This window comes from Notolepis coatsorum (genome assembly GCF_963971535.1).
Source record: "Notolepis coatsorum genome assembly, chromosome: 11".
Classification (NCBI taxonomy): domain Eukaryota; kingdom Metazoa; phylum Chordata; class Actinopteri; order Aulopiformes; family Paralepididae; genus Notolepis; species Notolepis coatsorum.
The window spans coordinates 123,894,521-123,910,214 of NC_140175.1; the positions used below are offsets into that span (position 1 = coordinate 123,894,521).

The window sequence follows — 15,694 nt, forward strand, 5'->3', positions numbered from 1 at the left end:
TCACGTGACACCCCGTCACCAGGGGACATGCGACCCCCCCCCCCCCACACTTCTTCAGATGGATGAATGAATGAATGACAACTTTATTTAACAGATTGCAGAATGGGTACAATACAGTACGGCTCAATACACACAATTGTTAAGGGGATGCAGACCAGAGAAAGACGTTTGTCTTGTTTCCATCAGGGTCCCCCATTTTCAATTCATATAGTATAGCATTATAGTCTATTAACCCTTTCACTGCCACACGATAGAAGGTTAACCCTTTACTATCACACAACCGACGGTCGCCGACGGTTAACCTTCTGTCATTCTGTGTATTGTCGCAGTGAAAGGGTTAACCGGCTGTCGTGTGGCAGTGTGAAAGGGTTAACCTTCTGTGTATTGTCGCAGTTTAAGGGTTAACCGGCTGTCGTGTGGCAGTGTGAAAGGGTTAACCTTCTGTGTATTGTCGCAGTGAAAGGGTTAACCATTTTGATAGTGCGGCGATGAAAGGGTTAAATTAAATATATTAAATTCCAGGCCGGTGGTATGCCCGATGTGTTATGCTGCTCAACCGCATATGATGAGTTATTATTATCAAGAGGCTGCCATACACACCAGCGAGCGATGTGTGTTTTGTGTTTAATTACATCTCCATGGAATTATGTCAATAAAAACATAGCAACACCTTGTCCTATAGTAACTGCTACCACCTTGTCATTTCATTGAGCTGTAATTAACACAACACAAGGATTCAATGTCCCTGATGACATCACTGGTGGCCATATTCAAACTCATTCACTCTCAATACAGTACTGTCAAACTATAAATTAACGTGTGCAAAATGGTTTAGAGGTTTTGGAATGGATGTGTGTGAGAAATCAGCATTGTGCAAAGTGCCCCGTTATCATAGTTAATATTAACCTCTGACTTATGCTCTTAACCTCTGATGCACTGCTAGATGGAAATATGTTTTGTGAGATTGGAAGCTTCAGGTGTAGTTATTATCAGCTTCATGCTCCCTGTGTGCAAAACGTCGACGCAGCAGAGATGAGATCCTACAGGTTTCCTAAACGTTCTCGTGACTAAACTCCTTGTCTGAGAAGGACTGATGCTATATATTAATGTTAGATTATTATTTCTATAAGATGGTTCTTATGCTGATGTAGGCACATGTTTGGAGTGGTGAACAAAACAACCACTAAAAGACAAAAGCAAAAAACAAAGCATTTGAATCAAGATTCAAATGCTTTATTTTATACTTTTGTCTTTTTGTGGTTGTTTTTTTTTGCACACAGGGAGCATGACGCTGATCACAACGACACCTGAAGCTTCCAATCTCAGAAAACATATTTCCATCTAGCAGTTCATCTGATAATTAAGTCAGAGGTTAATATTAACTATGATAAAGGGGCACTTCACCAGAAAACAATGCTGATTTATTTTGCACATAATCTCACACACATCCAAAACCTCTAAACCATTTTGCACACGTTCATTTATAGTTTGACAGTTATTGAGAGTGAATGAGTTTGAATAGAGACAGGTGAGATGTTTAGAGACCAGAGACGGTCTTCGCATCTACTGTTTTATATCTATGGTGACGATTTACTCAGGAATTCTACCTCCCTCCATTAAATACATGAGTGAAACTAACAAGTAGGGTTGAGAATTCTAATATAACCCATTTTAAATACAAGCAAGTTGGAGAGATTTTAGACTACTGAGTGCATTCTTCTAGTTACATTAGATTATATTACATTATGGGCTGTTATTACATTATGGTCAATCATTATGTTTTGGGCCTTTACAGATGGTCCAAACAAGGCTTGAAAGTATGTGTGTGTTGTTTACTCTTCCCTTCCCTTCCCTTCCCCTCTCCCCCCCTTCCCTTCCCTTCCCTTCCCTTCCCCTCTCCCCCCTTCATTTCCCTTCCCTTCCCCTCTCCCCCCCTTCCCTTCCTTTCCCTTCCCTTCCCCTCTCCTCCCCTTCCCTTCCTTTCCCTTCCCTTCCCTTCCCCTCTCCCCCCTTCCTTTCCCTTCCCTTCCCCTCTCATCCCCTTCCTTTCCCTTCCCTTCCCTTCCCCTCTCCCCCCTTCCCTTCCCTTCCCTTCCCTTCCCCTCTCCCCCCTTCCTTTCCTTTCCCTTCCCTTCCCCTCTCCCCCCTTCCCTTCCTTTCCCTTCCCTTCCCCTCTCCTCCCCTTCCCTTCCTTTCCCTTCCCTTCCCTTCCCCTCTCCCCCCTTCCCTTCTCCTCTCCTCTCCTCTCCTCTCCTCTCCTCTCCTCTCCTCTCCTCTCCTCTCCTCTCCTCTCCTCTCCTCTCCTCTCCTCTCCTCTCCTCTCCTCTCCTCTCCTCTCCTCCCCTTCCCCTCTCCTACCCTTCCCCTTCCCCTCTCCCCCCTTCCTTTCCCTTCCCTTCCCCTCTCATCCCCTTCCCTTCCCTTCCCTTCCCTTCCCCTCTCCTCCCCTCTCCTACCCTTCCCCTTCCCTTCTCTTCCCCTCTCCTCTCCTCTCCTCTCCTCCCCTTCCCTTCCCTTCCCTTCCCTTCCCTTCCCTTCCCTTCCCTTCCCTTCCCCTTTATATTCAAGTTGTTAACCCTTTAGTAAAGGTCATCCAGGACATGACTTCTTGTTTATTTTGTGTCCCAGTTCACGGAGGAGAAGTTGGGTGGCGCTGAGAAGACCGAGCTGGACGTGCACCTGGAGAACCTGATGGCCCGGGCAGACAGTACCAAGAACTGGACCGAGAAGATCTTCAGACAAACAGAAATTCTCCTGCAACCAAACCCAAGTAAGGACTAGGGTCGGGCAGACGTCATCGAGTCCTCGAGTCCTTGTCATGTTCACCCACTCGACTGGTGAAATACTACTCTGAAATTGTAAATTGTTTTATCGTTTCAGACTAAATAGAAAATAATGTAGTTTCACTAAATCCCTCACCTGAAACATGCAGTTACATTATAATCCATGGGGTGGCGCTGTTATTATGTTGCGTTGGTAAACATTCAGTACCGGGTTACAGACACCCTCATAGAGTTATGTTTTGCCTGAATGGAAACTGGAAGCTAAAGCGGCACTTCACCAAATAAAAAGATGCTGATTTATTTTGCACATAAACTCACACACATCCAAAAACTCTGAACAGCGTTGCACACATTAATTTAGTTCGACAGTTATTGGGAGAATGAGTTTGAACATGGACACCAGTGATGTCATCGGGGCGTCCATGATGTTCCTATAATATAATAATACACTTTTATTTGTAGAGCACCTTTCATACAAGAATTGCAGCGCAAAGTGCTTCACAGCAGTAAAGAAAAGACAGGCATGAAATGAACACAAAATTGGCAGATCAAGAGCAATGCATAAAGTGCAGACATAAAGCATAAAATAGATAGCAGCAAAATAGACACGGTCAAGATAGAGCATTAAATTACATTGTTTTTCATATTATGATCTAGCATCTTAATAGGCCTCTTTGTTTACGGTTTGATTCTATGGCAATTTTTAAATAGACAGTAATATTTATTGATTGATTGATTGATTGATTGAAAACTTTATTAACAGATTGCAGAATGGGTACAATACAGTACGGCTCAATACACACAATTGTTAAGGGGATGCAGACCAGAGAAAGACTTTCGTCTTGTTTACATCAGGGTCCCCCATTTTCAATTCATCAGGACATATATGACATACAGATAGACAGTACTGCTACATCTATACATTTATGACATACCAGACTTGCAAATACAGTACTGTTTGTGATACAAAAAGAGTCCAGAAAAGGGAGTATATACATTTGACGTAAAAACTGTACATTGTAGGAGGTTGGGTGGGGTTGTGTGGGGGGTGTTGGGTAGGGAGGGGTTGGGGGGGGGAAACACTGTACATTGGGATATTGACAACCATACTAGGTCATTTACATTGGAGGGGGTTGGGGGGGGGGGGGGGGGGGAAACACTGTACAAACAAGCAAAACTGTACATTGGAATATTGACAACCATACTAGGTTTAGGACATTTACAGGGGCCAGTTTCGAATTGCAGTCTCCCGTAGGTGTTCCTTGAGAGTGGTTTTGAAAGTGGGTAGTGATTCACATTCCTTTACAGCTGTGGGTAGGGCGTTCCACATTGATGTGGCATAATTGCAAAACTGTTTAGTCCCTTGTTTGAGCCGAATCTGGGTTTAACATGATTTGTGGAGCTCCCTCTGGTGTTGTGATCGTGGTATTCACTGACCTTTGGGAAGTATTTTGACATGTACATGGGTACCTTGGTCGTGTAGTGTATCTTGTAGACCAGGCCCATTGCAAGTTGCTGTACTCTGTCGTCTACTCTAAGCCATCCTAGGTTGTTAAAGTGGGCAGGGGTGAGGTGGGTTCTAGGAGTAAGGTCAAGCAGTAGTCTGACCAGTTTGTTTTGAGATGTTTGTAATTTTGTTTTTAGCGCCTTTGAGATGCTTTGGTACCATGAGGTGCAAGCATAGTCGTAGTACCCTTGAATGAGTGCTCCTGCCAGAGTCTTCAGGGTATTCCTGTTTACCAGAGAGGAGATCCGGTACAAGAATCTAGTTCGTTGATTGACTTTTTATTACATTAGATGCCATTTTGTCACAGGAGAGATTAGCCTCTAGGATGGAACCCAGGTAGGTAATTTCATCTTTCCTTGTGACAATATTGTCACCCACTGTAACTGAGAAACCGTCGGTCTTGCTGAGTTTGTTATTTGAACCGAAGAGAATGGACTCTGTTTTGCCCATGTGTAATGATAGTTTGTTGTCGGCGAGCCATATGCAGATTTTGCCTAGTTCCGAGCTGAGGGTTTTTTCAACCTGTAACTTGTTCTTGTCAGAGACCAGCAGGGCTGAGTCATCCGCGAACAGGAACAAGTTGCAGTCACAGGCTGACGACATGTCATTTGCATAAATTAGGAACAGTAGCGGTCCTAGTATGCTTCCTTGTGGAACACCACAGCTCACTGTGAGGGGGGGGATAGGGTACCGTTTACCTCCACCATCTGTACAATAAAAGAGTAAAATAGAATAGACACAGTAAAATAGTGCAGTGCAATAAAATGGTTAATAAAATAGAATAAACAGTAAATGTATGCAATAATGCAGTGCAATAAAATAGTTCTTATCTCAGTACTCTCATTTACAGTACAATAAATCAATTAAATAAAATAGCCCTTGTTTACAATACAATAATCAGTGTTGATGTAATGAGTCTAGGTGGCACAGTGCACAAGAGGCAGTAAGATAACATTGGCATATAACTGACACATGAATTTGAAGTGCATACAAATAGGCAGAATAAAAATAGTGCAGCCAAAATACAGATAATTTGTGTCTTCTATATTATCTTTATAGTGTCACACATATCTTTCAACATGCTGGGCTCTCTTCTTAATTCAGAAACTTCTATATTATCTTTATAGTGTTGCATGTATCTTTCAACATGCCAGGCACTCTTAATTCAGAAACCTTAAAATTATCTGAAATATGAACTGCATTTTAATGATCCAAAATATTAACATTAAGAGTTGGCCTCCCTGATATCTCATTTAAATGCGTGAACAAAGAGATAGGTTTTAATCTGTCTTTTGAAGATATTTAGCGAGTTGGCTTCCCTGATGCTTTAGGGCAGTTTGTCCCATAGTTTTGGGGCATAGTTGACAAAGGCTGCATCACCGATCCTCTTTTGACTGTTTCTGGAGCCTCTAGTAGTCCAGCAGCTGATGATCGCAGCTTTCTTACTGGCCTGTAAATTCATTGAGTGTTGGCGATGTAGCTAGGTCCCTGTCCATTTAGAGCTTTGTATGCAAGGAGAAGGACCTTGAAGGACCACTATGAATTGAAAATGGGGGACCCTGATGTAAACAAGACGAAAGTCTTTCTCTGGTCTGCATCCCCTTAACAATTGTATGTATTGAGCCGTACTGTATTGTACCCATTCTGCAATCTGTTAAATAAAGTATTCATTCATTCATTCATTCATTCATTCATTCATTCATTCATTCATTCATTCATTCATTCATTCATTCAAGTAAATTCTAAATGCTACAGGCAGCCAGTGTAGAGCAGCTAAGACTGGACTAATGTCTCCTTTTGGTTCTAGTTAGCAGTCGGGCTGCAGAGTTTAGCTGAAGCCTCTCTGTGGTTTTCTTAGGGAGACCTGTGAAGAGTGCATTACAGTAGTCTACCCGGCTAGATATGAATGCATGAATTAGCTTCTCAGCATCGTTCTGATTAATAAATGGTTGTACCGCTGCTTTGTTTCTGAGAAGAAAGAACAATGTTTTGGTCACTTTGTTTATGGGAGGTGGAGTTCAGTTCTGAATCTATGATCAATCAATCAATCAATCAATCAAATGTATTTATATAGCACGTTTAAACATGATGCTTGTCAACCAAAGTGCTTCACATAGCTAAGCTAAGTACAAAGAAAAGTATAAAATAAAGAAAATTATATGACAAGGTGTTGCTATTCTTTCATCGACATCATTTCATGGTGCTGTAATTAAACACAAAACAAGGATTGTCCCTGATGACTTCACTGGTGGCCATATTCAAACTAATTTACTGTCAAACTAAATGAACGTGTGCACAACGGTTTGGGAAAGAGGTTTGGATGTGTGTGAGATTATGTGCAAAATAAATCAGCATTGTTTTCTGGTGAAGTGCCCCTTTATCATAGTTAATATTAACCTCTGACTTAATTATCAGATGAACTGCTAGATGGAAATATGTTTTCTGAGATTGGAAGCTTCAGGTGTAGTTATTATCAGCTTCATGCTCCCTGTGTGCAAAACGTTGACGCAGCAGAGATGAGATCATGTTTGGAGTGGTAAACAAAACAACCACTAAAAGAAAAAAGCAGTTGAATCTTGATTTTGACATTGATTAGCATGGCGACAGCAATTCGATGTCTTTGAAGCATTCGGGTCTGTCAACACTATTCATATATGAAAACATCCCTCTCATGCAAATATCTCTGCTTATCAGACACATCAAAGAGGTTCTGTCTCTCCCAAGCAGATCAGTTCTGTCCCCGATGCGGCATCTGCTGATATAAACCGCTTCCACTGAAACGGTCTATAAAGATTTACCAGATTATTTATATAGTGGAATATCACAGAAATATCACTACAATATTCCTGTTTTTTAGCATAGATTTCTACAGTGATTCAGTATAACTATAGTAATTTCTGCGTACAAAAAACTATTGTTCATTCTTGTATGGGACAGTCCTCTGACTATAATATAATAATAATACAACTTTATTTGTATAGCACCTTTCATACAGAAACTGCCGCTCAAAGTGCTTCACAACAGAAAAAATACTAGTGCAGACATATAAAATCACAGTATTATATATTTATAATATAATTTCTTTGCTAATATAATTTGTATTGGCATGTGACACATTGAAAACCAGTTGTACACCTTGACTACATTCAACAGCAGTTTTTCAGAACAAAGGGTTTTGTGCTTAAGTTTATTTAAGTCTTATTTCTTCACAAAACATTAAAGACACCTATATTCAAACATGACCGACTGTGTCTGTATTGATTACACTTGAAAATGAATCCTGATAGAGAATCTAACCACTGACTTTTTAACCCTCCATGCTCCAGTTGACCATACAGGTAAGACTTGTTTCCATTCCCAGTGTCCTTTGTTAGGCAGAGCTTTTAGAACATGTGCAGAGCTGGTCCCTCCTAGTTACCTTCTGAGCATGTGCAGAGCCCATGTGATTATTTGGAATAGAAATGCACCAATACACTTTGCTGACCAAGTACAAGTATGAGTCATACTTAATTTTGAATATTCAGTACCTTGTTGTTTGACTTTCTTCTTCCGGAAACTGTGAGTTCTTTATACAGACAGTGACATTTTAAAGTTTTAATCAAACCCAATGTCAAATTTTTTATTGAACTGATAGATAATCATTAAATTGCATTGTGCTAGTACTCAGTTCTTGATATCTGTGATATCAATCGTATTTTAGCTTGCTATTGTATCTGGTACCTGTGCGAGATGACTTGAGTTTACTTGCTTACTTTACTCCTCTCTTCTCTTTTCAATTAATCCTTTCCTGTTTAAAACTGAGCTATGACCTCCAAAGGTCAGTGGTGTCGGCCATTATAATGCTGCTTTATAATACAGCCCAGTGTGTCATTTGGAGGTCGTAGCTCGATTCTCAAAGCTTTGGAGTGTGTTGGAACCAAACTCATTAATTATGTTGTCGACGGATCTTCATGATCAATATAGGTTTAATAGTGAAAACATATACACAACGTACATTATAGATGAAATTTACTTGGGCTAAGAGGAGTAGAGAGGGGGGCTGTAGCACAAGTACAATAGTTATTGATCAAAGCTTTGAATTGTCCAAAGATGTTACTAGGTTTGTTACAGTTGGTAACTAGCAGTTAGCACTTTGGGGTCCTAGTAAAGTGCAATACAAATACAATTTATTATTATTATTAACTAGACAGATATACAAAACTATATATGTCTAGTTACCACCACCTGTGTGTATTGTAGAGTAGAACTCTCGAGTGCTTTGCCCTGTACATGCCAGACCTGTCTGTTTCCTCGTGCACAGGTGCTCGTATAGAGGAGTTCTTCTATGAGAAGTTGGACAAAAAGCTTCCATCCAGAAGCACCAATGCGGAGCTGCTGGGACAATACATGCTGGATGCAGCCAAGGACTTTGGGCCGGGGACTCCTTATGGTGCGTATTAGGGGGGGGGGGGGGGGGGGGGGGGTTTGTAATAATAATATAATACACTTTATTTGTAGAGCACCTTTCATACTGGAATTGCAGCTCAAAGTGATTCACAGCAGTAAAAAAGACAAAATTGGCAGATCAATGCATAAAGTGCAGACATATAAAACAAGCATAAAATAGACATGGTCAAGGTAAGGCATTGAGCATTAAATCACATTGTTTTTCATATTAGGATCTAACTTCTTAACACATTGGGTGCCAATGACGAGAAATCTTGTTATTTAATCGTTATTTCTTTTATTAGCGATATCCATACATTTTTCATCCATCCAGCCTCACGTTATCATTGGGAATGGCTCTGACCTCGAAAAGGGCAAATACCGCCCCCTATCGTCTCCCGGATGGTATTGCACCCATTGGAATGGAGTCGATGGGAATGCATCAGAAAAAAAACTCCGGGCTCCACATTTTACTTCTGAGGCATGTAACCTGAGACTATTGCATCCACTGAGGGAACTGGAAGAAGCGTCCATTATGTGTTTCAGAGTTTTCAGAGGTTTTTTTCACAGCGTTCACAACATGTCTCCTGTGTGTGTACAGTGTGTGCGTAACGTTAGCGCCAGGCACGGCATAGATAATAGATTTTTCAGCCCGCTTCTTTAGCGTGCATAAGTACACATACTATCGATAATCTAGCGTTTATTTGAAAACGATTCATAAATCAGCCGGAAAATGACAACGTGTTGTGTGTATTCCAGTAAATGGCTATTACTGCAGAATCTTTTTTTCTTTCTAGAAATTTCCAAAACTATACTCGTATTCAAAACGGTATAAAACGGAAATGTACTGATGAAAAAACAATCCGTTTCGTACATGTTGACTGCAAGCAAGTCATTGATAAGCGACGGGTGTATTAGAACCATAGCCATAATTTAAGATATAGTTTAAGCATTCGCAAATGTACTCGTCCTCTCATTGATTAGAGTGGTGGCAACCAATGTGTTAATAGGCCTCTTTGTTTACGGTTCGAGTCTGTGGCAATTTTAGACAGGAATACAACGAGTAAAATAGAATAGACAGAGTAAAATAGTGCAATAGTGCAGTGCAATAAAATAGTTAGTAAAATAGAATAGAAGAGTAAAATGATCATTGTTTTTTATTTATTTATATATCGCCTTTCTAGACACTCAAAGCGCTTTACAATGTAGGGTGGAAATGACCTCCTTCACCACCAATGGTAGCACCCAACCTTGGGCTACGCAGGCTCAATGGCTGCCATACACACTGGCACCCGGCACACATCACACTACACAATGGCTGAACGGCTCAGGAGACAGGGATTGATATCAGCCGATTAACAGGGGGGGAGGGATGATTAGGTGGCCTTGATCTCAGAGACCACCTCCTTGGCCAGGAGCGCTGGGGGGGACCTCCTTGCGATAAGACGCCCATTTCTGTTCTTTAACGATTCGAATTCAGTCGGGACCTCGGTTTCTGAGGGGGGTAGTGTAACGCCCTAGCAACTGCTTGACAACCACCTGTCACTCGACTGATGCCAGTGACAATGACCCAGTAAGCTAACTTTTTTTTATTATGTTTTTGGTAGATATTTCATTGTTTTTTTCCCGGGCAGTCTGGTGGAGAGAGAAAGGAAGTGTGGGAGGATAGACAGGGGAAGACAACGGTCGCCGGGTCCGGGAGTCGAACCCGGGACGGCCGTGTGGCACAGCAGCGCTGTACGTGGTGCGCCACCCTGGCAAGCTTTTCTGTCAATGGTTGAAAAACTGTGAATATTGTAGTGAATTCAGGGCAGCCGGGAATCGAACCCGCGTCGCCCAGACCCCAGGCGACAGCGCTAACCAGTCAACTGAAGGGTACGACCCGTTAGCCGAGGGCTAGTGAGTCCAGGCATCCCCGGTCGTTACACTACCCCCCTCCTTCAGCCTATCAGCTCCCTCCCTCCTCTATCAGCTCCCTCCCTCCTCTGGTCTCTGTGCTTCAGCCTATCAGCTCCCTCCCTCCTCTATCAGCTCCCTCCCTCCTCTGGTCTCTGGGCTTCAGCCTATCAGCTCCCTCCCTCCTCTATCAGCTCCCTCCCTCCTCTGGTCTCTGGGCTTCAGCCTATCAGCTCCCTCCCTCCTCTATCAGCTCCCTCCCTCCTCTATCAGCTCCCTCCCTCCTCTATCAGCTCCCTCCCTCCTCTATCAGCTCCCTCCCTCCTCTATCAGCTCCCTCCCTCCTCTATCAGCTCCCTCCCTCCTCTATCAGCTCCCTCCCTCCTCTATCAGCTCCCTCCCTCCTCTATCAGCTCCCTCCCTCTCTGACCCCAGTGCAGCGTTGCCGTGTTATATGAGCAGCAGGAGAAACCAGAGGAGAGGATTAAATGTGGCACAAAGAACCATAGTGATGTTCTAACAGCCATCACAACACAATCAACAGAGTTCCCACGGGGTCTTCAAACGTCTTCAAACGTCTTCAAAAGTCTTACATTTTTCATCTGAGTTTTAGGTCTTAAAAGTGTATTAGATTAGGAAGGTCTTAAAAGTGTATTAGATTAGGAAGGTCTTAAAAGTGTATTAGATTAGGAAGGTCTTAAAAGTGTATTAGATTAGGAAGGTCTTAAAAGTGTATTAGATTAGGAAGGTCTTAAAAGTGTATTAGATTAGGAAGGTAGCTATGTTGCAATAGCTTCTCTGTATCTTGTTTAATTGTGTTTGGTCAGAAATGTCCGGGCCGCAAAGTAATCAGTTAATATGAAATCACTTCTTTCATAGTAATTTTCATTCAGACTGTTTCAGACTGTTTCAGACTTGTTTCTACTTGAAATCAAATGGGTACAATTCCTGAATCTGTGTGTGTGTGGTGTGTATGTGTGTGTGGTGTATGTGTGTGTGGTGTGTGTGGTGTATGTGTGTGTGTGTGTGGTGTGTATGTGTGTGTGGTGTATATGTGTGTGTGTGTGTGTGTGTGTATGTGTGTGTGTGTGGTGTGTGTGTGTGTGTGGTGTATATGTGTGTGGTGTGTGTGGTGTGTATGTGTGTGTGTGTGTGTGTGTGTGTGGTGTGTGTGGTGTATGTGTGTGTGTGTGTGTGTGGTGTGTGTGTGTGTGTGGTGTATATGTGTGTGGTGTGTGTGTGTGTGTGTGTGTGTGTGTGTGTGTGTGTGTCTGCAGGCAGCACTCTGACCACAGTAGGAGAGTACCAGAAGAGACTGGGAGGTGCAGAGCGGGAGTTCCTGCAGACCTCTGCCATCAACTTCCTCACACCTCTACGCAACTTCCTGGAAGGAGACTGGAAGACCATCTCAGTAAGAGACACTCTCCTCCACTCCCATCATGCTCTCTGTCTCCTCCACTCCCATCATGCTCTCTGTCTCCTCTCACTCTCATCATGCTCTCTGTCTCCTCTCACTCCCATCATGCTCTCTGTCTCCTCTCACTAGTTTGTCACTGTGTATCATGTGTAGTTTGTTGGGAGTGGATTTGGCCCCTGATGTAACCGGTGTCTTGGTTCCTGATGTAACTGGTGTCTTGGTTCCTGATGTAACCGGTGTCTTGGTTCCTGATGTAACTGGTGTCTTGGTTCCTGATGTAACCGGTGTCTTGGTTCCTGATGTAACCGGTGTCTTGGTTCCTGATGTAACCGGTGTCTTGGTTCCTGATGTAACCGGTGTCTTGGTTCCTGATGTAACCGGTGTCTTGGTTCCTGATGTAACCGGTGTCTTGGTTCCTGATGTAACCGGTGTCTTGGTTCCTGATGTAACCGGTGTCTTGGTTCCTGATGTAACCGGTGTCTTGGTTCCTGATGTAACCGGTGTCTTGGTTCCTGATGTAACCGGTGTCTTGGTTCCCTCCTGATGTAACCGGTGTCTTGGTTCCTGATGTAACTGGTGTCTTGGTTCCTGATGTAACCGGTGTCTTGGTTCCTGATGTAACCGGTGTCTTGGTTCCTGATGTAACCGGTGTCTTGGTTCCTGATGTAACTGGTGTCTTGGTTCCTGATGTAACCGGTGTCTTGGTTCCTGATGTAACTGGTGTCTTGGTTCCTGATGTAACCGGTGTCTTGGTTCCTGATGTAACCGGTGTCTTGGTTCCTGATGTAACCGGTGTCTTGGTTCCTGATGTAACCGGTGTCTTGGTTCCTGATGTAACCGGTGTCTTGGTTCCTGATGTAACCGGTGTCTTGGTTCCTGATGTAACCGGTGTCTTGGTTCCTGATGTAACCGGTGTCTTGGTTCCTGATGTAACCGGTGTCTTGGTTCCTGATGTAACCGGTGTCTTGGTTCCTGATGTAACCGGTGTCTTGGTTCCCTCCTGATGTAACCGGTGTCTTGGTTCCTGATGTAACTGGTGTCTTGGTTCCTGATGTAACTGGTGTCTTGGTTCCTGATGTAACTGGTGTCTTGGTTCCTGATGTAACCGGTGTCTTGGTTCCTGATGTAACTGGTGTCTTGGCCCCTGATGTAACCGGTGTCTTGGTTCCTGATGTAACCGGTGTCTTGGTTCCTGATGTAACTGGTGTCTTGGTTCCTGATGTAACTGGTGTCTTGGTTCCTGATGTAACTGGTGTCTTGGTTCCTGATGTAACCGGTGTCTTGGTTCCTGATGTAACCGGTGTCTTGGTTCCTGATGTAACTGGTGTCTTGGTTCCTGATGTAACCGGTGTCTTGGTTCCCTCCTGATGTAACCGGTGTCTTGGTTCCTGATGTAACTGGTGTCTTGGTTCCTGATGTAACCGGTGTCTTGGTTCCTGATGTAACCGGTGTCTTGGTTCCCTCCTGATGTAACTGGTGTCTTGGTTCCTGATGTAACTGGTGTCTTGGTTCCCTCCTGATGTAACCGGTGTCTTGGTTCCTGATGTAACTGGTGTCTTGGTTCCTGATGTAACTGGTGTCTTGGTTCCCTCCTGATGTAACTGGTGTCTTGGTTCCTGATGTAACTGGTGTCTTGGTTCCCTCCTGATGTAACTGGTGTCTTGGTTCCCTCCCTCCTGATGTAACTGGTGTCTTGGTTCCCTCCTGATGTAACTGGTGTCTTGGTTCCCTCCTGATGTAACTGATGTCTTGGTTCCCTCCCTCCTGATGTAACTGGTGTCTTGGTTCCCTCCCTCCTGATGTAACTGGTGTCTTGGTTCCCTCCCTCCTGATGTAACTGGTGTCTTGGTTCCCTCCCTCCTGATGTAACCGGTGTCTTGGTTCCTGATGTAACTGGTGTCTTGGTTCCTGATGTAACCGGTGTCTTGGTTCCCTCCCTCCTGATGTAACTGGTGTCTTGGTTCCCTCCTGATGTAACCGGTGTCTTGGTTCCTGATGTAACTGGTGTCTTGGTTCCCTCCCTCCTGATGTAACTGGTGTCTTGGTTCCCTCCCTCCTGATGTAACCGATGTCTTGGTTCCCTCCCTCCTGATGTAACTGGTGTCTTGGTTCCTGATGTAACTGGTGTCTTGGTTCTCTCCCTCCTGATGTAACCGATGTCTTGGTTTCCTCCCTCCTGATGTAACTGGTGTCTTGGTTCCCTACTGATGTAACTGGTGTCTTGGTTCCCTCCCTTCTGATGTAACTGGTGTCTTGGTTCCCTCCTGATGTAACCGATGTCTTGGTTCCCTCCCTCCTGATGTAACTGGTGTCTTGGTTCCCTCCTGATGTAACTGGTGTCTTGGTTCCCTCCCTCCTGATGTAACTGGTGTCTTGGTTCCCTCCCTCCTGATGTAACTGGTGTCTTGGTTCCCTCCTGATGTAACTGGTGTCTTGGTTCCCTCCCTCCTGATGTAACTGGTGTCTTGGTTCCCTCCCTCCTGATGTAACTGGTGTCTTGGTTCCCTCCCTCGGCAGAAAGAAAGGCGACTTCTGGAGAACCGTCGGCTGGACCTTGATGTCGGCAAAGCCCGTCTGAAGAGAGCCAAGCAGGCGGAGGCCAAAGCAGCGGTGAGACCATCTCTCTCCACTGTGTTCAACATGCACTCATCATGCTACATGTTAGCTCATCATGCTACATGTTAGCTCATCATGCTACATGTTAGCTCATAATGCTACATGTTAGCTCATAATGCACTCATCATGCTACATGTTAGTTCAACATGCACTCATCATGCTACATGTTAGTTCAACATGCACTCATCATGCTACATGTTACTTCAACATGCACTCTTAACATCTTAACAGGCACCCAGACATTTCATAAAAATCCATTCAGAAATGGGTCTTTGAGAGCGATTTTGGTAAACTGTGTACATAAGAAAGTAAATGTCCTCATTGACGCCAATGCAAAAACGTTTTTTTCACTTCTGCTGTTCGCTCATAATTTTCACCCCCACCTGGGGTATCATTGGAAAGCCACACTCATTGGCTACAACCCTGTCCAATCATTTTTGCAATCGGCGAATGATTGACAGAGTTAGAGCGCCGGGAGTCCGGGGTGGTAATCTGACTCTGGCAAAATCTGCTGTGTACAAAGTCGCACGCCTCACATATCGGCATGTAACTTGAGAACCGCTGAACGGATTTGTTTATCCGGGCTTTAATATGTTGTATAAAAAATGCACACCCGAGCCGCTAGAGGTCGACAAAGTGGCTTGTACCGCCAGTGACCAAATCGTCCTTAACTCGTTGGGTGCCATTCACGTAATATTACGTTTTTGGTTCGTTTTTGGTTCGTTTTATCCTATTCAATGCCAGGAACCCGTATGTTGCCGTTAGAAGGCCTACTGCGACGACAAGGGTGCAGTACCGGCCAGATTCCCCCAGGTGGCGGTGTCGAGCTGCAGTAAACCCTGTTCCAGACCCTGTGTAACACTGAAAGGTCTCCGGGGGCAGAGTTTCAGTAGAGGCAAGGCTAGAGGTTCAATCGGTCGCATCCAAACGTCTACGGGACATCCGATGCATATGTTCTGGTGGGTTATGTCGTGGGCCAAATGCACATCGGATGGAGCAGATATCGATCAAACAATTGGAATATTATTTTTGGAATACTCCCGATCAAAG

At 43.9% G+C, this 15,694-nt stretch overlaps 2 protein-coding genes across 4 annotated transcripts in view; one reads left to right on the forward strand and one right to left on the reverse strand.

The window, feature by feature from the left end:
* Window positions 1–15,694, reverse strand: part of pip5kl1 (phosphatidylinositol-4-phosphate 5-kinase-like 1) — a gene marked incomplete at both ends in the record, with an annotated part of 469,911 nt that overhangs the window by 79,141 nt on the left and 375,076 nt on the right. The gene's annotated exons all lie outside the window — the stretch shown is intronic.
* The window catches only part of sh3glb2b (SH3-domain GRB2-like endophilin B2b), a 57,128-nt gene that overhangs the window by 427 nt on the left and 41,007 nt on the right, over window positions 1–15,694 (forward strand). For all 3 annotated transcript variants that reach the window (XM_084325099.1, XM_084325097.1, XM_084325098.1), the window contains exons 2-5: window positions 2,629–2,770; window positions 8,591–8,719; window positions 11,889–12,022; window positions 14,546–14,638. In XM_084325099.1, the coding sequence (XP_084181225.1) occupies window positions 2,629–2,770; window positions 8,591–8,719; window positions 11,889–12,022; window positions 14,546–14,638 (498 nt within the window). The remainder of the gene's footprint in view (window positions 1–2,628; window positions 2,771–8,590; window positions 8,720–11,888; window positions 12,023–14,545; window positions 14,639–15,694) is intronic.